The sequence below is a fragment of the Rhodamnia argentea genome, chromosome 1 (genome assembly GCF_020921035.1).
Source record: "Rhodamnia argentea isolate NSW1041297 chromosome 1, ASM2092103v1, whole genome shotgun sequence".
Classification (NCBI taxonomy): Eukaryota; Viridiplantae; Streptophyta; class Magnoliopsida; order Myrtales; family Myrtaceae; genus Rhodamnia; species Rhodamnia argentea.
In genome coordinates this window covers 36,554,256-36,576,506 of record NC_063150.1, presented here as the reverse complement: position 1 = coordinate 36,576,506, position 22,251 = coordinate 36,554,256, and the positions used below count along the sequence as shown (strand labels likewise).

The 22,251-nt window shown below is 39.0% G+C and overlaps 2 protein-coding genes across 3 annotated transcripts; one reads left to right on the top strand and one right to left on the bottom strand.

Moving 5' to 3' along the window:
• The first annotated feature begins 745 nt into the window (after window positions 1–745).
• On the top strand, window positions 746–21,432 carry LOC115725964 (DNA topoisomerase 3-alpha). Of its 2 annotated transcripts, none has more exons than XM_030655650.2 (24): window positions 746–1,187; window positions 1,428–1,606; window positions 1,689–1,761; window positions 1,956–2,078; window positions 2,167–2,288; window positions 2,376–2,448; window positions 2,528–2,644; window positions 3,530–3,613; window positions 4,929–5,108; window positions 5,278–5,406; window positions 6,667–6,741; window positions 8,579–8,668; window positions 8,815–8,919; window positions 9,345–9,379; window positions 9,796–9,925; window positions 10,600–10,652; window positions 10,725–10,824; window positions 16,248–16,286; window positions 16,887–16,965; window positions 17,588–17,659; window positions 18,236–18,307; window positions 19,327–19,491; window positions 20,824–20,944; window positions 21,130–21,432. In XM_030655650.2, the coding sequence occupies exons 1-24, from the start codon at window positions 891–893 to the stop codon at window positions 21,368–21,370; spliced, it is 2,754 nt and encodes a 917-aa protein (XP_030511510.1). In that variant the 5' UTR covers window positions 746–890; the 3' UTR covers window positions 21,371–21,432. The 2 variants fall into 2 exon arrangements, with proteins under 2 accessions (XP_030511510.1, XP_030511509.1); XM_030655649.2 differs by having other exon boundaries at window positions 19,324–19,491.
• On the bottom strand, window positions 5,119–12,367 carry LOC125316131 (uncharacterized mitochondrial protein AtMg00810-like). Its single transcript, XM_048283460.1, has 2 exons — window positions 11,515–12,367; window positions 5,119–5,129 (listed from the first exon to the last, which is right to left on the bottom strand). Coding segments are annotated over exons 1-2 (855 nt in total). The 3' UTR covers window positions 5,119–5,127.
• Window positions 21,433–22,251: the final 819 nt, after the last annotated feature.

The following is a 22,251-nucleotide window of genomic DNA, read 5'->3' as shown; positions in this document are numbered from 1 at the left end:
ACCTTCCCGCTGTCTTGGACCGAGAAGTGCAATATGGTTTGGCGCAATCGTGCTTGGCAAGACAACCTTCGGTGGGTTATGCGGCATACTAGCGGCTACCATTTTGATTAGCGTATCTCACGATTCTCATTTGATGCTCTTTGTCATATCATTTGGACAGAGCACAACCATATTATTTTTAAAAAGCGCTCCTTCTTCGGACCAATACTTATGAAGCATCTAGAAAAGGTCATCAAGGATAAGGCCCTCATGTTTGATCAGGTGGAGGATAGCCCAAGGAATTGGCGGATACAAATCAACCGGGGTATTGCGTGGTCTATCTTTGATTAGCGGGGGCTATTGCCCATTTTCTACTGATGTAATTCTCCTTTTTGATTATTCTTTTAGCTGGAAGGTGCCTTTTGTTATTAGTTGACCACGCGCCCTTGGCTTGTCTTTTGTTTAGCCATTACACCTTTGCACTCGTGGTGACACTTCTAGGTGTCGCCACGGGTACAAGATTTTTGTGTTCGGCTTCCTCTTTATAATTTGCACCGTCAAAAGTTGATATACTACTTATTTTACCCCAACCAGCCTTTTGAAAGAATTTAGGAAGTGAATTGTGTGATTTTAAGAATCATAGAAACCTTAAGGACATTTTAGCAAATTTTGATGGTATATTCTAAATTAAAAAAATCATTTTATATTTCAATGAAACGGCTTAGTTATAAATAAAAAAAAAAAAAAGCTATCCTCCTGTGTCAGAAAGGCGGGAACCCTCCTCTTCTCGAAAAAGCAAAACCCCGCAAATTTCAATTCAGTCTGTCACGTTTCGGAATCCCGCAAAACCGACTCCCTTCATTTCTTCACCTTCACCTCCGCTCGCTCCCCGGCCGCCACTAAGACCACCGATGTCCGGCGGCGGACGAGCCATCAACGTCCTGAGCGTGGCGGAGAAGCCATCGGTGGCGAAGTCGGTAGCCACCCTGCTGTCGAGGGCCCAGGGGATGCGGGTCCGGGAAGGGCGGTCGCGGTACAACAAGATCTTCGAGTTCGACTACAGCATCAGGGGGCAGCACTGCCGCATGCTGGTCACCTCCGTCACTGGCCACCTCATGGAGCTCGATTTCGAGGAGCGGTTCCGCAAGTGGCACTCCTGCGATCCCGCCGATCTCTACGCCGCTCCCGTCCGCAAGTTCGTCCCTCAAGTAAGAAACGACAATGCCCTGCTTTTTGTTCGTCAACACGTGACAGTCCGCCTGAAGGGCTGATTTTTCTTATTGTGAACATTTGTTAAGATGTATTGCGTACGTGGATAAAGTAATCGTTACCATTTACAAATATAAAAGGGCGTAATTCAGACCATAAGCCCATTTCTTTGTCTGATCATAGTTGGGGGAACAGCCTGTGGATTGTGTGTTTCTGTTTACTTCTTATGGAAACTACAGGACAAAATGGATATAAAGAGGACATTGGAAGAGGAAGCCAGAAGGTGCCAGTGGCTTGTGTTATGGCTTGATTGCGATAGGGAAGGCGAAAACATAGCATTTGAAGTTATCGACATATGCACCGCAGTAAACTGTAATCTGACCATAAAAAGGGCTCGGTTCTCTGCTTTGATTGAAAGGTCTGGTCAGATTAAAATTCTTAATTTGTTTTATTTTTTGTTATAGTTACTCGGTTTTGACATCCTTTTTTGGTAATACTAGGGAAATACATGACTCTGTGCAGAATCTTGTTGAACCCAACCAATGGTTTGCTGATGCCGTGGATGCAAGGCAAGTGAGTGCTTTCTCATATCTGGTGAAGTTCTACTGTCATAATTGCTGTGAAGTCTGTTCAGCAAATAGCTGCATCCAAACACTTTCAGAATGTTTTTCTTCATGTGAAACTAGATTGCCTCTTTGCATAAGGTGCTTTCTTTCTTTGATAGCCTGCTCATTGTGGGATAGGGAATTAATTGGAGATTCATGCAGGAAATAGACCTCAGGATAGGTGCATCTTTTACAAGGTTCCAGACTATGCTGCTAAGAGACGCATTTGTCATTGACTCTGCTGCAGATGACCGAAATCTAGTCCTAAGTTATGGTCCATGTCAAGTACGGTGACCTAGGAGCACATTCCTCTTGATTCTCAATTTATGCGCTGTTACATATTCTATAGTTATCTTGTTCTTCATCAGTGCAGTTCCCTACACTTGGCTTTGTGGTGGAACGATTTTGGGAGATACAATCTCATGAACCTGAGGAGTTTTGGACAATTAACTGTTCTCACAGATCTGAAGAGGGCATTGTGACATTCAACTGGATGTAAGCTGTGGCTGTCCTGATGCATTATATTATTCTTTAATATGTTTTTGGTTCTTATTGAAGTGGAAGTCTTTTTTAATTTTGTAGGCGTGGACATCTCTTTGATTACACTTGCGCAGCTATAATTTATGAGATGTGTGTCGAGGAGCCATCTGCAACTGTATGTTTTGCTGGATATTGTGGTTGGATCAACTACTGGTTTGATGGTAATATTCTAAATTGCTACCTTGGTCATACAGGTCACAAGGGTTAGGCAGCAGGAGAAATTCAAGTATCCTCCACATCCTTTGAGTACCATTGAGATGGAAAAACGTGCTTCTAGATATTTCCGGATGAGCTCTGAGCATACCATGAAGGTGAGTGGATGGAACCTCGAATTTATAGGATCATATCTGGTTGTATGCTGATTAGAACTTTGTTTTTCAGTAGATATTCTGCTTTTCATAGATGGTGAATTAGAATGGCTGCTATCAATGAGTGTCTCCTTTTGTCGATCGTGGCAGTTTGCAAACTCTGGTCAATGTATGGCCCGAATTATGCTGGTTGTTTCAAAATGATGTTGCCAAAATTTTGGCTTTTTGAACTCTTCCATAATATTTTCAAGAAAGAAGGCTTCTTTGCTCTTCCAATCTAAGCAATTGAGTTACGTTTCTTGACATTCTATACTCTTCTTGATTCCCTGAAGGATAGCTATTCTCTGGCGATAAACACTAAATTCGTGCTTTTCTATATAGCGATGTTTCGTATCCTCATACCTCATTGTGCGTTCTATTGCGCTTATCGTTCTTTAGAGTGGGATTTGGAAGTTCACTTACATTTGTTTAGAATTGTTTGGTTTTCTTGACTAATTTATATCAAATCTAGTTCCATTCACTTTTCTTGATGATATATAGTCTTTTTGATTCCCTGGAAGATATCTATCTCCTTAAGATGAGGTTTTTCTGCATTTAAAAAGTTCCGGGTACTTGCATATCATTATGCCTTCTATTTTTTAGCATTCTTTAAATGGCGAATAAGAATCTTACTGAGCTTAGTTTGATAACCGCCAATTTGTGATTGAGAACTTATTGGGGAATTTCACGTGCCGGGGTTTACCAAAACTTAAGCGAGCTTGTTTGTCATAGCAGGAAAAAAAATGGTCAAACGTTCTGTTTTCTGGATCTCTTGCTTACTTTTGAGGAACGCTATTCTTTCCTGTCACTAACTTGTATCGATGACTTCCTCTTTTCCTACTGTTTTAGGTTTCGGAAGAGCTTTATCAAGCAGGTTTTATAAGTTACCCTCGTACTGAAACTGACAATTTCTCTGCCAGGACTGATTTGCATGTGAGTATCTCTTACATTATGAAGGTGGAATCGCCAATATTTCTTTTTTGATCAAAATTTTAACTGAAATACAGATGATAGAAATACTTCTGCAGTTTATGAACTGAATTATGAGTGGAGAATGTTGGGGCAATACAAAACTGACAGAAATAATTTGTAGCTGCATTTATCTTGGTATTGCGATGCATACATAGTGTTAGGTCAGAAAGCACCCAAAAAAAGAGGCAGTATCCACACCGAAGAGGATAGGTGCAGCCAAAAAAAAAAAAGTACACAGGAATGAAAGCCTGCAGACAACTTCTATTGCCCCTTGAGTACATTGCCAATCAGATATAGTGCTTTCAAAGCAAGAAATAGGTAGTGGCAGATAGAAAGGTGGTAAGAGAATTTTTCTTTTTTTTAGTATGATAGCAAAACCAAATCATCTGAATTGAGGTTGGTGCATTTTTTGCTGCTTTTTAATTGATTGTCTGCTGATGAGCAACAGTATGATCTTACAATAGTATGGCTGTAAAATCCTAAAGGAGATTTGGTGTTTAATTGCCATCTTTTCTTATGACCGGATCAGCATAAGGATTTGACCTACCGCTCTGAATTGCACTTAAAAATTTATGATGTGGACCTCTTGCTTTGATACAATGTGAGATATTGTGAGACCATTGCCAACTGTTCTAAAAGCTTAAGCTGTTAGATGAAGGCATGGTTTAGTATTTAATTACTCTACAGTTTGGAAGCTGTCTATATTCATGATGTGGTGCTTGTGCAAGAGATAACACAGATTTTTGGAGGCTGAGTGGCGGTTCATAAATAAGTTGCTTGGTGAGAACAGTATTTGAGTGGATGTCCTGCATCAGTGGAGACATCACAGATTGATCTTCTTTCAGACATATAGGCTTCTTTCAAGTATATGATATTAGGTTTTGTGTTGGAATTAGGATCATGCCCCAATGTAATATTTACATCAAAGATTGATATTCTAGGTAGTCTAGGTTTCTTTTGGATTGAGCTCTCCAGTTATTAAGACCTTCCCCGTTTCCACCCTCGTGTAAGTGATAAAGCCAGCAGGTTATGAGCTTCTTTTAACTTGCTGAGGCTTGTTAGAAGGCGCCTACTTCAGGCTTTAATATTGAAGGGCGGAGACGTCGGCTCTTGTTGTGTGCGTCCATGATATTCTCTCTTGCGTTATGCTTATTGGCCATGCATTGTTTTTCCAACTCCTTTTGGCTAGTTTCCTCCTTTTGAATCGTGTTTCTTGTTCCGACCAAAAAAAACAAAAGAATTGTGTTTCTTGGTTTGAGTATTTGTTGACATGTAGGCTATTGCGCAAGAGCAACAAGGGCATCCTGTATGGGGATCATATGCACAGCGTCTACTGGACCCCAGTTCAGGTCTCTGGAGAAACCCCAGCAATGGTGGCCATGATGATAAGGCCCATCCACCAATTCATCCTACAAAATTTTCTGGTGGGGAGACAAATTGGAGTCAGGACCATCATGTAATCGAGTTATCACAATCTCTTAAAGGAATCTTTCCTTTTTCTCGTCCATATATTAATCGCTCTTTGGTTGCAGACTTTAATTTGGACGTGGCCTTTCTCTCCTCCAACTCTTCCCTCCCCCACGCACACCACACTTAATTCCTATATATATATTTTTTTAATGCAGAGACTGTATGAATTGGTCGTTCGCCATTTCCTGGCATGTGTTTCGCAGCCAGCCATTGGGGCAGAGACCACTGTTGACATTGATATTGCTGGTGAGCAGTTTGTTGCATCAGGGCGCGTGATTATTGCTGTGAGTTCTGTTGCAACTTTTGAGCTTGCCATTCATTTTTTGAGGAAGGAAATAATTTATGTTCTTGATAATTGGATTTTATAGGATTCATCATTTTCGGAAAAAAAAAGTTGCTAAAATAGAAGCAATCATTTCAATGTATTGTTTGCTTGGGGACAATTGAAATGTTTTAAGTGGCTTTTTCATTTACTAGTGCTCTAACTCTCCTTCAATTTCTAGTTCTCTTTTTCTGGTAAATTATGCACGGTCTGGATCTGCTTTGGCTGCCCCTTTTATGTATCTTAACTCCACTCATGTTGGTCATTTCAGTTTTGAATTTTGATTATCTAGAGTTTTCTTTGCACAAGAATGTTGATGGAACTGGATTAAGTAGTGTAGGTTTATAAGGTACACTGGCTGCCTCTCTAGTTTTTAGTATCATAATGGAGTTGCTACTTTAGTTGCCCCTTCTTTTCCTAATAACGTGAAGATCTGCATAAATTATTCCGTAGGTGAAAAATAAAGCCCGATGCAGTGACGGTCTTTTTCAGAGTATTGCTTCACTTTTCTGTGGGTGTTGGATTAATTTTTGCTGAAGCAAAGTGGAAAATTTAAATTAGGTGGATATTATTTGTACATAAATTTTTCGTGTGTTCATAAGGCATCACAATGAAGTCAGAACTATTGGATTGGCCTCTGTTATTTCTGTGATGACCCTCAAGTGACTGCGAGGCTGCTCATGCTAATTGAAATGAGTTTCTCTGGGTTAATTTCCCGCGTCATCTGAGCATGAGTTCGTTTTATAGACAGAAAGGTTACCACTTGTGACCGGGGAGGTCACAGGGTTGAGTCGTGTAAACATTCTTGGAGTAATGCAAGGGAAAGGTCGCATATGATAGAACCATCCCCTGATCCTTGCATGGGGGAGTCTCATGCAAGGGGTCACCCTCGTTGAATGTGCTAGTGGTGAGGCATGTGAGTAATATTGAAAATACTATGGGCTTGCATACCACCTCTAGAAAGCATGATTCCTTTTTGGGAATTGATCAATGTTGTTTCTGTCAGTGTATCTCAACAGACCATTGTGTTTTGCCTCAGTGAAATATTTCACTGGCATCTATTTGATTCAGTCATGTTTGAATGCCATTACCTTTCTGTGTATCTGAGAATGAGCCTGTTCTCTGCTTGAAGTAAATAGGTATATCACGTTAGTTTTGGTTCTTGTTGAATCTTGTTGTTGCTTATGATGTTGTGGTGAATCTAATTGGTCTTGTTGGCCAGAAAAATTACTTGGATGTTTACCGGTTTGAATCGTGGGGAGGTTCAGTGATCCCAACTTATGTACCTGGACAGCAGGTTTGCCACTGATTATTGCATCTCACTGATTTATGTTCCTCCATGTACAATGATCCATCCTCAATATTCATCTGCCTTTGATTTTCTCGCCCACTGTAATAGAATGTCTGGAATAGCTCTCATCGTGTCTTAGAATCAGTCTTTCATTGTTAGTTTGTCACACATTTATCAAATCTAGAATACTGTGGCCCTGGACCATTTGATATTAGCCCACTTCTTGATGCTTTCTCATCTTTTGGAAGGACGAGAAAAGTAATTTCAAAGGAGATATGTAAACACTACGAGTTTACACTGGCAAAGTTTCACTTGAATTTGGTATTGACAAGGAAAACTAACTTTGCTCCTAAAAATAATGTGGTTCCTTGTTGCTCTGAAGGCAAGTGTAAGTCCCTCCAAATGAAAGTAATTGCTGCTGTTTTGGAATTATTAGATTCCCTTTCAGTCCCACAGTTGGAAATAACATTGATTAGAGATGTGATAGCTCATTATGCTATCGGGCTTGATTAACTTGTTGATCACATGGGTGAGCTTTTGCAACAGGCTCATCTTGCTCGTCTGATGTGTACTGCTTCATTCTTCTAGTTTGTTGGAAGTGCTCTGAGAAGTCTTTTTGTGCGCTATTTTGTGTATGGCAGGATTCCCTATGTAGCCATTTTGTACAGAGGCAGTACCTCATGGTACCTTATTAATGAAATTTTGTTTATCATTCATGACTTACCAACTCTGGGTAAGAGTTCTTACTCATGTGATCAACAGGTGAATGAAGCCCGATAGGATCCGAAGAGGATTGAAATCCTTAAAATACCCCGTCCCTTCCCAAAAAAGGAGGAATTATCTTAGTAATTTTCTTCTTTCCAACACAAGAACAATGGCCCCTCTCCGAGCCCAAAGTTCATGTTGCACCATGCCTGCAGTCACCCACTTTACTCCTAAAACCATAGTCCAAATGTGTCTGGTCTAGCTGGAAGGTAACAATAGGTGATACACACTCCTTCATTCTAGTGTAAACGGACCTATTGACCAGTGTTTTTCCTTTATTTAAAGATTAACCAAAGCGAGAAAGGTCCTGAGGCTGCTGCTCCCCAAGAGAAAAAGAAGATTAAAGGAACTCTGTCTTTCGATTTCCAAATAGATTTCCATGGGAAGAGCATATTATGTTGCATTTGCATCTGAGAAGAGATAGTAGGATTTGGCCTTAAAAAAAAGTTTCACTGCCAATGGTACTATTGTTGATTGATTTTGACTACTAGGCTCAATCATTAGTTGTGGGGCCCAACCGCCACACCTCACCCTTTTATTGGTTATCGTTGCCTATAGTATGCTCATTTATCATGTTTTCTGTCTCTGTCTATGAAAGTTTTGATCATGTTGTACTATTGATTGGAAGTTTTTTCTTCGTAACATTTTATAATATCTCATCTACTAGGTGGGAATATTGGTTGCGATCAGTGGTTACTCTTGGTTTTCTAATTCTTGACAGTTTACAGTTGCAGTTCTTTTTCATGTTCTTCTCTTATTTGAATTCCTTAAATACACTAATGTTTCACTGAGATGTGAAATATGGTGATTGTCGTCTATAAAAGTGATATGTGATTTTACCAGTTATTATGTAAGAACCAACATAAAGTGCCTGAACAAAGAAATGAACTTAACAATTCACATACTAAGGGATGCAAAGAACCATAGAGTCTGAAGCGAAACACAAAGACATTTCTGTGGAATGTTTTGAGGAAATTTATTCTGAATCATATTTGTCAACATTTCAATTTTCTGCTACAATTTGCTTGGAAGTTCAAGGCATAGATGTGTGCTCTTACTGTTGCCATCTATATTACAGTTCATCCCAACAACTTTGACATTGGATTCAGGAGTTACCAGGCCCCCGCCGCTTTTAAGCGAAGCTGACTTACTGAATTGCATGGACAAGGTGAAAAAGATTATTACTAATTTTATTTTTCAGTCATATTTCTGAATATATGATCATTGGTCTTGGGTTTCTACTGCAGTAGATGTATGTTGTAATAGCATGTCTTATTATTTGATAATCAGCTCTCATCAACTTTGTCTCTTCAGGCTGGCATTGGCACTGATGCCACAATGCATGATCACATAAAGAAGCTACTTGATAGGTTCTATGCGACCAAAGACCAGAACATGCGCTTCTCACCAACTAACCTGGTAAATTTTTTGCATCTACCTCATTACTTCTAATTATCACTCTATAGCTATGTCATATTTCCTTCTTTTCTAGCACTTTTTTTTTTCTGGCTATGAACTCTTGCTTTAGACAAGTTCAGAAACAACACTCGTTCCCATATTTAGTTGGCTTTGTAATAGTTTATTGAGCTCGATTGCCAAGTGGCATATTGGGTAAATTTCTCGAGACATGGCATTCACACATGTGCAGACTCGCATATGGGATGTAGTTACACCATTCTTCCTTATTGGATGTCTTAGGTCAATGAACATAGTTTTATCTCCAAACGGCTCAAGTAATTGTATTATGGAAAGAAATCTGGCTTTGTTTTATCCAGATCAAGCAAGCACAAAGTGAGTTTGTCTTTTATGTTTTTATCTTTGCTAATTGGTGAATATATGAACAGGGTGAGGCTCTAGTCATGGGATATGATGACATGGGGTAAGTAAGATCCCTTATTTTCAACTTGAATGAATAATGTCTTTTAGCAATTTTTGCTCGTCTCAACATCCTTATATTCATTTTTGTTGGTGTTGTTGACGAATTTGGAATTTTACTTTATAAGTAGCTGAGGTTATATTTTCTTTGTCCTCGTTGGTAACTTATGACAGCGGTCAAATTACTTTTTACACACTTCAACTTTCATCTGCTTTTGTTTATAAAGACTTGCCAAATGCTTTCTTGGAACTTTGTAGTCTCCTGGAAGTAGAAGTAGCTTAGTACTCTCAAACACCGGAAGTTGTATAAAAATGAGTAACAGGCCATCACAACATCTTAGCTAGATTGTTCTTATTGCCCTTTATGTCTTGCTGAGTAAGATGCACCATATTGTGAGAGCACTGCCATTTTTTGCTCAGGTACAAGCTTTGGAAGCCTAACCTCAGGTCAATGATGGAATTTGACATGAGGGCAGTTAGTGAGGGTTCCAAGACGAAAGCTGAAGTTCTGGAAACCTGCTTGCAGCAGATGAAAGCTTGCTTTGTAGATGTATGGTAGTTACTCCTTTCTGCTGCTCGTTGCAACAAATTGATGATCGACTTCAATGTGTTTGTGATTCTATAATGTGCGGGAGGGGGACTCTTGTTTAACGGATCCTCTTGTTAAACTAAGTCCAGAGAACAGATTTATGTTCATTTGGAACCAATTTTTTAAGAAAGATCGTTTGACAAATGGAAGCTGATAACTGAGACTGACTAGTTCTGCTCCAAACTTTCCAACACTGGATGCAAACTGAATTGCTAAAGAGTTGCGGAAGTCTTTCTTAAGTATTAAACAAATAAAGTGAGAAGACATCCCAGAGACACTTAAGACTTTAAATGTCTGAGTGTTGACGTACTTGGTTATTAAAGTCTTTAAATGTCTTGAATGATTGTGGATCCCTGGGTACTTGGTGGATTTTGAATATTCTTGTCTCTATTAGAAGCAGAAAATGTAGAATGCATCACAGCAAAGTCAGTCAATATACGAATATCCACTTCCCTAGAGTGAAGGATAATGAGGATGATTGCAATGTGCTGTAACAAAGTTTTCTTGGGTTACAATGCACTTTCTAGACAGAGTTGTTTTTTTTTTGGTAAAGTTCTAGACAGAGTTGTTGATACTGATATGGATGAAGAACAGGAAAATGATGATATATAGGCTACCGGTGTTAATGCTTGCAGGCCAGGTCAAGTAAACAAAAACTGATGGAAGCCATGGCTGTGTTTTTTGAGAGGTAGATTCTCGACTTTTATATTCTTGATGCATTTGTACTGTTGTTACTATGCATCTACCGCTGATGCTGCAGAGCCGCTCGAACAGCTAGAGATGAGCAGCATATGATGGGAGAAGTTGTTCGGTTATGTGGACTCTGTCATCAATCAAATATGGTGCTCAAGCGTAATCGGGTAATGGACTATATATCCTTTGAGAGCATAATTGTACTTTTCTCTTGTTCATTTGGTCGTGTCATTGGATTTCCAAATCAATTCTGTTTCCGCATTGCACCCAAATTATCTTCCCGAGACACTCTTACCTTGTTTTCCTTATGTTATGTTGTATGACATGGATTTTAGTCTTGACTTATTCAGAAATTACATGATTTCATTCTAATTAAGGCAATCTTCTATGGGCTATTGCTCAAATTTGGTCATATGTAGTGACGCAGATTTAGAGATCGGAGCGATTTTGCTAAAATTAGATGCTTTTCTATTGCCTAACCATTTACAACTACTGTTGAGAGAAAAAACTGAACTGAATGCTTGGTTAGGTCAATGTGACCCCAAGCTATCTATTTATAATAAAGCCAAAAGGCGAAGAATTACAATATTGCCCTTATTGCTACTATTCAGAAAATAATAAAGAAAATAGACAAGTATGCCCTCATGAGCCAAATATTCTCTACACTCCCCCTCAAGTTGGAGCATAAATATCACACATGCCCAACTTGACTAAAATAGGATGAAACGATTTACTCCCTAGTCCTTTAGTGAACACATCAGCGAGTTGATCATCAGACTGTACAAAGGGCATACAAATTAATCCACTTTCCAACTTCTCCTTGATAAAGTGTCTGTCAATCTCCACATGTTTTGTACAGTCATGTTGTACAGGATTGTGAGCAATACTAATGGCGGCCTTATTATCACAATATAGCATCATAGGAAGATGAGCAGATACACCAAGATCTTCTAGTAATCCTTTAAGCCATAACAGCTCACAAACTCCTTGTGCCATCGCACGAAATTCTGCTTCAGCGCTAGACCGAGCAACCACATTCTGCTTTTTGCTGCGCCAAGTCACAAGATTCCCTCCTAAGAAAATACAATACCCAGAAATAGACTTTCGGTCCGGAGATCCAGCCCAATCAGCATCCGTATAAGCTTCAACCTTCAAGCCATCATAAGGAGATAAAAGAATCCCTTTCCCAGGAGCAGATTTCAAATACCGAAGGATCCGAAGAACAGCATTCATACGAGTAGAGTGTGGATCATGCATAAATTGACTCACCAGGCTCACAGCAAAAGCAATATCGGGTCGGGTGTGGGACAAATAAATCAACTTGCCCACTAACCGTTGATAGCAACCCTTATCCACTGGATCACCATCTTTTTCTTGAAGACGAGTATTGGCCTCAATAGGCGTATCAAAAGGGTGACATCCCAATAACCCAACCTCTGTCAAAAGATCAAGGACATACTTCCTTTGTGATAGAAATATACCCTTTGAAGATCGAGCAACTTCAATCCCAAGAAAGTACCGTAGCTTTCCAAGATCTTTTATCTCGAACTCTTGTCCGAGAAACTTCTTCAACCGACCGATCTCATCATTGTCATTCCCCGTGACAACAATGTCATCTACATAGACAATGAGAATAGAAATTTTAGCACCTGATTTCTTCACAAACAAAGTGTGATCGGCGTTGCTCTGTTTATACCCAACAGAGACCATAGCTCTCCGAAACCTACCAAACCAGGCTCGAGGTGACTATTTTAAACCATAAAGTGCACGTTTCAGCTTGCACACTTTACCTTGAGTTTTGTCACAAAACCTGGAGGAATCTCCATATACACCTCCTCTTCTAACTCTCCATGAAGAAAGGCATTCTTCACATCTAACTGCTGAAGATCCCATCCCCGGTTAACAGCACACGAAAGTAGTACTCGAACAGTATTCAACTTGGCAACAGGAGCAAAGGTTTCTTGATAGTCAATTCCAAAGGTCCGAGTAAATCCCTTTGCCACTAACCGTGCTTTATATCTGTCCACAGCACCATCCATATTTTGTTTGACTACAAACACCCACTTACATCCTACCGGTTGTTTCCTAGGAGGAAGAACAACAAGATCCCACGTGTCATTTTTCTTCAAAGCATGCATCTCTTCCACCATTGCTGCCTTCCACTTCTCATCTGCAAAAGCTTCCCGCCAATTTTGTGGAATAGAAATAGAAGATATAGAAGACACAAAAGTACGATAAGAGCTAGACAAAGAGTCATATGAGACAAATTGGGATATATGGTGTTGAGTACAAGTTCTAGTACCCTTTCGAAGTGCAATAGGAAGATCGGAAGAAGAAACCATACCAGGAGTAGGAGAATCCGGATCGGGAGATGATGATTGAACAGGCAATGTCTCGGTGGTCTTAACTTGCTTGTTGGTAATGGGCTCCCTATGACGATATGTCTTCAATGTCTTGCTATTATCTATAGTTTGCCTAACAGGAGTGGGAGTAGACTCCCCCCGAAGTGGTTGCTTTGCTATCTCCTCTTGTGTTACTGCGCTATCCTCTTGTGTTGCATTGTTCTCCCCTTGAGAAGGAGAACACTCTTGCGAAGAAGGAGAATCGTCGGAGACTATCGGAGAAGAATGGTAAGTAATATCCATAGGAACATCCAAAGTAGGGAACACCTCTACACTAGGACACTCCCCCTGAAGAGGTGGAGCTGAATAATAGGAATGAAACTCGTGAAAAACCACATCCATAGATATGATGGTGCGCCTAGAAGGAGGATGATAACACTTATAACCCTTTTGAGTCGGTGAATACCCAAGAAAAATACAACGGAGACCACGGGGTTCCAACTTACTCTTAGACGTGGTGTTACGAGCATAACAAACACAACAAAAAATTTTTGGAGTAACGATAAAAGTTGATGATCCCCGCAAAACATTGATAGGTGTGCGAAAATCAAGAATTCTTGTAGGCATCCGATTTATTAAATAGGCAGCAGTTAAGATAGCATCACTCCAATACTGAGCTGGGACATGACGGGAAAACATAAGAGACCTAGCAACTTCTAGCAAATGTCGGTTCTTTCTTTCAGCAACACCATTTTGTGCGGGGGTATCAACACAACTAGTTTGATGAATAATGCCATGATCGGAGAGATACCGTTGAAACCGACCCTCGGTGTATTCGGTGCCATTGTCACTGCGAAGAATTTTCAAAGTGGCATCGAATTGAGTTTGAATCATTTTGTGAAAATTTTGAAAACAGTGAAAAACGTCACTCTTATGTTTCAACAAATAAATCCAAGTTGTACGAGAATAACAATCAATAAAAGTGACAAACCAACGGTGACCGGAAATAGAAGTATGCCGGGAAGGACCCCACACATCAGTATGAATCACATGAAAAGGGAAACGACTTCTATTATTTGAAGATGAATATGTTGAACGAGTTTGTTTAGCCAGAACACAGGCTTCACAAAAAAACTCATCTTTATTACAAGCTAAAACGAGACTAGGAAAAAATTTTTCTAAAGTTCCTAAAGGGGGGTGACCTAATCTGCAATGCCACCGATGAAGGTGCATCAATGCCGAATTAACTTGATGAGGCGTAGAAGATAAAGTTGAAGTAGAAATCCCACTACCCTCGAGCAGATAAAGACCACCTTCCAATCTACCATGTCCAATCTCCTTCTCCGTTACCGGATCCTGGAAAACACAATAAGAAGGAAAAAATGTTACTTTACGCTTTAAGTCTTGAGTAAGAGTACTGATAGAAAGGAGATTAGTGGAGAATGATGGAATATGTAAAACAGAAGACAAGGGAAGAGTGGAGGAACAATTGATAACCCCTTTTCCAGCAATGGAAGAGAGGGTTCCATCAGCTAATCGAACTTTGTCTCTACTAGAAGTAGGGGTATATTGCTGAAAAAGACTAGAAGAACTCGTCATGTGATCTGTAGCCCCTGTATCAATGATCCATGGGCTGGAAACAACAGATGTATTAAACCCCCCAAATAAGATACCCGAAGTGGTTAGGTTTGAAGCAAAAGGAGAAGATGAATTGGCAGCCGTAGAGGAGGCAGCAGCAGTAGAAGCTTTAATTTATCTCATAGAGGTGAGATTTAGGGCAGACACCGGATTCAAAGAATCACCTCATGAGTGCTGCCCTATGCTGTGAAAGAAGGCAAAGAAAAAGGTGAGAAGGAACTGCGGTGGGAGAGGGTGAAGGCGAGAAGAGAGAGAGAAAAGAACGCTTGCGTAGATAAGAGATTAGGGTTAGGGTTTCAGTTCAGCCCTAGCTCTGATACCATGTTGAGAGAAAAAATTGAACTGAATGCTTGGTTAGGTCAATGTGACCCCAAGCTATCTATTTATAATAAAGCCAAAAGGCCAAGAATTACAATATTGCCCTTATTGCTACTATTCAGAAAATAATAAAGAAAATAGACAAGTATGCCCTCATGAGCCAAATATTCTCTACAACTACTAGTTCTTTGATTTTGATCACGTTTAATGTAAAAAAATTTGCTTCGTTTTACGTTATACCCGAGAATTTCGTTTTAATTTATGGAGTCCTTGAGTTACGGGACAATAGGAATTGTTGCATACTGTTCTGTTCCTACGTATATGGACCATATGATTGCATGACACACGCACCGTGTGCATCCGAGTAGTGCATGGAGAGTGTTGGAATAGACTCAATCTTGCATTGTCACCTCACATGTTATGGTAAAGAGTATTTTGTGCACTGGTAATGAGATTCATCACTTTGGTGACCCGATAGTCGATTTAACTTGGTTCCATCGGTATATTATAATGCAAAATGATTGGTATTTTGCAAGTTTAAAGTTTTTCATTTGTAATGGAAGATCCATGTTGCAGGAAAATCGGGTTTGTTTTTGAAGTACTTCTCTGTGTGCCTTGAAAACATTTAGCTATCCTGGCAAAATGGAAATTTTGTTTCAAAAAGTGTATTTTTGTTTGGTTTTAAATTCTCTATGTCAAAGAAAACACAAATATAATCCCTGCAAGAAAGGCACGAGCAAAAAGTGAAAAGAAAAAGTGAAACCAAGCACACCAGTACTCGAACCTAACTTATAGAGATACCCGCCGAACCCTTCAAAGTATCCTTTCCGGTTATGTTTTAATGGCTTCCTCCACTTATCTTGAAAGGATGAACCTAGTTTTCAAATGTAGAAAGTGCCTTTTGGCTTCATTTGAAGAGCAATTTGCTTTTTGTACATGGGTATCGGCATAACCCATTTTAAATAAAAGTTGGACATTTTCTGATTCCAATGTACAAAATGCACATTTAGTTTTTTGGAAAGGGTTTATAAAATATTTTCAGGCTTTTATGGAATGCAAATAGATTCGAGAACCATAAAAGATGAGGCCATATTTGCAATGATTTGAAACATTGGCTATGTTTTTGAGAAGGTTTTAGGGACTGGGTAGTTACAATAAATCCAATAGGGTTGGGCCCTGTGCAGATCATGCTATTATCTTGAGTAATGAATGTAATGATTTTAGTAATGTCTGTACTACTCACTCTTTATCTTCTGAAAGATAATTTCAGTGAGCTCCTTCACTTTGAACAGGATGGCAATTTGATGGTTGGCTGCCTCGGCTTTCCACAGGTTCTTTCATTCTCTGCCACACTTTCAATTTAAGTAAATAGTACCAATGCCTGTATGGGAGTTTTGGGTTGGGGGAGAGGGGGGGGGGTTGACTATACTCACACAGTCACTTCTAATTTAGTTACAGGGACATTACTTGCACACTCACTCTGTTTACAGGGTTATAGAAGATGTTAGGAAAATAGCGTTCGTGATAGCTTACTAGAAAGATTCCATCAATTCTTTCTACCAAGGCAATCTGTTGGGTTCATAGCTAAACATCTAAATCTAGGATGGTGGACACAACTACTATCTGCTTCATTAATATCTATGGGGTTTTTCCGGAAACTCCTCCTCTCAGTCGAGGATAGCACTGTAATACCCTATTGTTTTACCCACTCAAGAATCCTTTAAATGATTTTACAGGACTGTATAACCTTGTGATGCTATTGTCATGCTAGAAACAAAAGAAAACATAAGAATCTTTGTATAAACAATTAGGATACTCCAGTAATTAAGTTATGTGAAAATGATATTGCACTAAGATTATTACTCTTTGTTCTGAGGTTATATTTGTATAGTCATATTGCTCTTGACCCAATTTTTGCTGTGCAAATTCAGTGTAGGAATGTTGTATGGCTTCCTGGGTCAGTATCAGAAGCAGTTGTGACGGCCAATATTTGCAATTCTTGCCGTCCAGGTTTTTGTCAATCTAATGCATTCGGCTTTAGGAGTGCTAGCTGGAAATTGTTGTTTGAAATACCTCATGTCTAGTTTAAACTTGAGACTTTTAAAGTAAGGGGATGTATCTGTGGTGTGGCTATCCTTGTGTAATCCAAGTATTGTTTCCTCATACAGCAGACGAAACTGCCCAACCTGGTTGTCATGGAAAAGTGAATGTTTCCGTATGCGTTGTTTTTACTATTTTGTTTACTATGGTCAACTCTAGCTATGGCAAAAGGACAGAACAAACCTTATTTTCTCTATCCATACAGTACATTGAATGAAGATACATCGCTGGAACAGAGTTTTCCTTCTTTTGGTAGCAGCTGCTCTAGGTGCCCTGAAAATTACAACCAAAAAGGACCTTTTTTATTGACTATTTTTTTACTCCTGGATATTGTTACAAATGCTGAGGATGGCCTGATATCTACGTATATTAGAACTTTCATTTGATCTTGGTTGTTAATCCTCAATTGTTTGCATGAGAATCTTCTTCATGGTTTTGGTGATTGCTTTTCATTTTTCATAAGTAACATTTTGTTCACCATTTCCTGTTTACTAACTACAAATGTTATTTGTCATATTTAAAAATTCTGCAGGTCCTGTCTATATGATTCAGTTTAAGTTTCGTCGGTTGGAAATTCCTCCAAACTACAGTGTCGACCATCTAGGTATGTGCTTTTGTCTTGCAAAGTCAGGGAATGCTGTTACAAACTTGAACTAGCTTGTGGCTTTATTTAAAAAATTACAGCTTGTGTTTTATTCTTCATCTTACTGGAAGCTCTCTTTTTAAATTTTTTAAAAAGCTCATGCTTTTGTAGAAAGATTTTTTTGCCACTAATAGTGAGGCCTGTGGCGGCAGTCATCTGGCTTTTGAAGCCTGACCATTTCATTAGGCACATAGAATTGTCAATAAGCTACCTTACCTACATAGGCAATGCTTCTATGATATTCATTGATTGGTTCTCCTTCAATTACTACGCTACTTTTTTATGTCTGCTGAAAATTTTTACAGGCTTTTCCCTTGTCAGATCATCTAGATGGCTTCCTTTGGCTATAAGACTGTATCTATTTATGTGATAACTGCTGATGCTATCCCTCAACCTTTTGTTCCCTGTACTTGTTTCTGTAGCTAGATTTAGTTAACAGGAATATAATTGCATGCCGTCTCCTTTTACATACTCGGGGATGATTCATTTTGAGTTTTCTATTTGGCTAAATGGCAATTTACTTTGAAATTCTATCAGGATGCATTGGTGGATGTGATGACACTCTTCAACAGTTAACAGAAATATGTGGAACGGGTTCTCGTATGTCAGGTTGGTAAAGTTTTTTCGCAGAAGTCAAGACTTTGCTGAAATCGAAAAAAGGATAAAGATGGTGCTTTGGAAAATACTCTTACTACATCATGCCATGCCACCCAAGGGCTTGCATAATCATGTTATAAATTTATGTTTTTGAAGTAGACGATTGATTTGAAAAATCGATAAACGATAGTTAAATTATCTAATAACTGTAATTTACTTTGCAATTTTTTGTTTATGTATTAATAGTACTATGACCCTTTAGTTTATGTTTTTTTAGGCTTACTTTTATATTCGTCTGTCTTAACTGTACTTTTCATCTTTTAATTTATAATTTATTTATTCTTACGTGGCTTAACTTTTATAAGAAGTTTGCTTAAGTTTGGTTAGTTCTTAGAAGAATATGTTTGGTTCTTTGATTCTAAGAGACACCTCTTGTTGGTACACTTACATTAACAAGAGTTGTAGAAAACACGTTCTATTATTTTGCTCTTCCAAATAGGGCATGCCCTTGAATTGTTTAATAGACTCTTCTCACTAACGCACTTCCTTAGTGAGGGTATTAATGAGGGGACAGAATTTATAATTATCACTAGTTGTTTTGACTTCTTGGTTTCTGATTTTACGTTATGGATCTCTTTGTTAACATCAATTTGAAATTTGTCAAAGATTTGTGTGTATGTGTAGGTTCAAAATGGTTATTGTTGTCAATTGTCACTTTTTGAAGAAGAATTTGGTTTGTAAAGATAGTCGGTATCTCCCTCTTCTCTGCCTCAATTGTATGATGTAATTCTGAATCTGGTAGCGTAAAATTTTCTCAAGTAATTGGTGGAGTCATGGAATTTCCTACCTCAAGATTAGTTATCTCATCACTTTTGCAGTTTTCTTCTTGCATGAAAAGGAAGAATTAAGAAAACTGACATGGAAATCATGATACTGTTATGGCGTTAGTAAATTGCTACCTTTAATGTTACCCCTATGAGGAACCACTATCATGATCTTGAAATCTATGTTAACCATGATATATCCAGCAGCAAGAGCAGGAGCGCCCACTCCTTCGTCGACTTCTGTCCATAGGACTAACAGTAGACAGCAGGCTTGCAGCAACTGCCGGCAATTGGGGCATTCTTCCACCAGTTGTCCCTCAGTCACTTCTGGCACTCGAAATTCTCGGTCTCGCAGAGAAGACCAACAAGATGGTATGCAAGTCAAGTTGATTCTCTCTTTTGTTCAAAGATTAGGAAGGGTTCTGATTCATTTTCTCTAACATGTCTTCGACTTTTGTATCCCCGCAAGAGGATAGCAAACAATATGACAAGTTAAGAACACCCAATACTGGTTATTTTATCATGAATGGTTGTGTCCTTTGAAAAAGTGAAACAGGTCTTTATTTTATTTTTCCAATCTGAATAGTTATGTTTTGAATTGTCCTACTAAGTAATTTTATTGAACAAAGTTTTCCTATGTCTATGTTCCTTTTTCGTGATATAATAATGAGATTTCTCATAGTAGTTTATGTTCACTTAACCTATTTTTTGGACTTCACTTTGCTAACTTCTAGAAATTTAGCTTGAAATAAATTCCTAATTTGGCCTCAACTAAAAGTTTTTTCTTGGTTAAAAGTATCTTTTTGTTGGTTTTCTCTGAAATAAGATGACATGAAATGTTTCTTTTCTGGGTCAAATGAAAATTTGCAGTTGGTTTCAGCTTCATGACGATGAACCTTTAGCAGTTAGACACACTGAAAAGATAACTCTTATCCCAATTTATTGTTTTATCAGTTAATCTATTATCAAAGAAGTAGAAACATAATCTGTTAGCTATCGTTGAAGATTAAAAAGGTGGCCAAACGCTTCTTTTCCATTTCTTCCTGGCTCACTTGATGTAGTAAAATAACCGGAATAATTTGCAGGGCCCTCAACAGAAAGCATTGAGTAGAATGATTTTGAGCAGTAATGGTTGATGGATTGTGAAATGATAGTTTTACTTACGACATATGGACTCTCATTAAATTATCTATATCAAACTCCCAACCCAAGAGAAAGTGGAGAAAACTCTTCCTTCCAACTCTCTCCTTCACTAGGTGTAGTTGCCAGCTTGCAATTACTTTTAATGCTGCTTTCGTAGCAATATCCAGCATGATCTTGGTCACTCCATATTCTCTGTTTTACTATGCTTATCCATCTCTACATCCTTCTGTTTACACTGAGAGCACTTGGCCAATGCTGTCAAATATATGCTCTTTCTTTAGACTGATTCCATCCACAGTTATTTTGGAGATGCAACATTACTGGATATGTAAACGCAAGTAGTCAATTGCAGTCTGGGACTGGATATCCTTTCTTTGCAACTACAATTAGATGTTCCTCAACAAGAATAACTTAACGGTCCTCAAAGAAGACATTGCAACAGGAGTTGCTGTGATATACTGATTGCTACCTGTGCATTGATGATTTGAATTCTTACATTGTGCCCAGCCAGTTTGAACCCCGCAAAGTTGATAACTGCTAATTTGGTGCATCTGAATGCAGGAGGGTTGTCAATTTCCTGTAATACATGTGGAGCATCATGTCCTTTGAAAACTGCTAATACCGCAAATAACAAAGGACGGAAATTTTACTCGTGTCAGTCAGAAGGATGCAATTTCTTCGTGTATGAATCTACTTACTATCATCAGAATCCGTCTTTCATCTTCAGTTCCAGTTGGACCGCATATTATATGATTTATTGATCCCATCACTCGCTTACTTTGTTTCTGTTTACTATTGTCATAGAATCCTCCCTTTTCGATCGCTTTTTTTAAGTCTGAGGACTTTTTCCTGATGTCCAATGTGTAGGTGGGAGGATAGCCTCCAAAATGGTGGAGGAAGACATGGTGCAAATGGAGGTGCCAGTAACTCAAGAGCTCATTCCAATAGTTTGGGTGGCCGTGGAAGGCGTGGAAGGGGTGGACGAGGTAGTAACAATGCCACCGATGGGACTTTTGTTTCTGCGACTGGTGACCCCGTTAGCGGCAGATGTTATGTTTGTGGAGATCCTTCACATTTTGCTAATGTCTGCCCAAATCGATATGCTTAATGCCTTCCCCTGCATGAAACTCTAGCTGCCTATTCTCCTTTTCAATGTCAATCCAATCTAAGGCAAAAGTCCTCAGACTTAAAAAAAGCGATGGAAAAGGGAGGTTGGGGTTTTGGGGGGTCGTCCATACTTAGGTTTTAGATCTAAGTAAGCCTTTGCTACTTTCTGACAAGAGTTTTCTCGATCTGATATGTAAATGTGTTTTATGAACAAAGCATCTCCGAGGAACAGATCGAGAATGGCTAGCTACTGGTTAGGTGAGTTGTTTGGAGGAGGTTGTCTGTATCAGATTTTCTTGACGTAGTTCAACCACATTAGCATTTGTCTAGAGGTGATTTTTGTGGTATATATAGCGTAGCCATGTTGAGAAGCTGCCTTAACCACGCTGACATGATTAAATTTCCAAACAGCTAAGCATTAAATTGTAAACCTTGAGCAATCATGCAGCAGACACATGATACTCATTACAAAAATGGTGATCATTGCATGTTACTGAGGATGACTTATGGAGTTTTGTCGAAACTTGATTGTAACTAGCGGTGTCAATGGTTTAGTTCTCTTCGGATTTCATTAAAAAAAAAAAAAACCGGACTAAACTGAATCATTGGGGATGTAAGCTTGAATTGAACCAAACTCGCTCTCAACTGAATATGAACCGAACCAAAAATTCAGTTCGGTTTTTGGTTTTCCTTTTTGATTTTTATGTTCATTTATGTTTTTCTCCCTTGGACTGGATCCCTCGAATCTCGGCACCGATTGCAGTGATTCCATGTTCCTTGCTTCCTTTGAGGTCCACATCCAAGTAGGCGGCGTAGAAACTGGGCTATTTCTCAGCCGAGTGTCTGGTGACATGGTCTGGTGACCTTTTTTTTTTTCAGTCC

What these genes read in the sequence shown, in the direction of transcription:
- LOC125316131 (XM_048283460.1), bottom strand. Translation starts at nt 12,367, where the DNA reads ATGGTCTCTGTTGGGTATAAACAGAGCAACGCCGATCACACTTTGTTT.
- LOC115725964 (XM_030655649.2), top strand. Translation starts at nt 891, where the DNA reads ATGTCCGGCGGCGGACGAGCCATCAACGTCCTGAGCGTGGCGGAGAAG. An exon ending in TCCGCAAGTTCGTCCCTCAA is followed by an intron (nt 1,188 to 1,427) that starts GTAAGAAACGAC and finishes TGGAAACTACAG; the next exon opens with GACAAAATGGATATAAAGAG. An exon ending in ATTGTGACATTCAACTGGAT is followed by an intron (nt 2,289 to 2,375) that starts GTAAGCTGTGGC and finishes TTAATTTTGTAG; the next exon opens with GCGTGGACATCTCTTTGATT.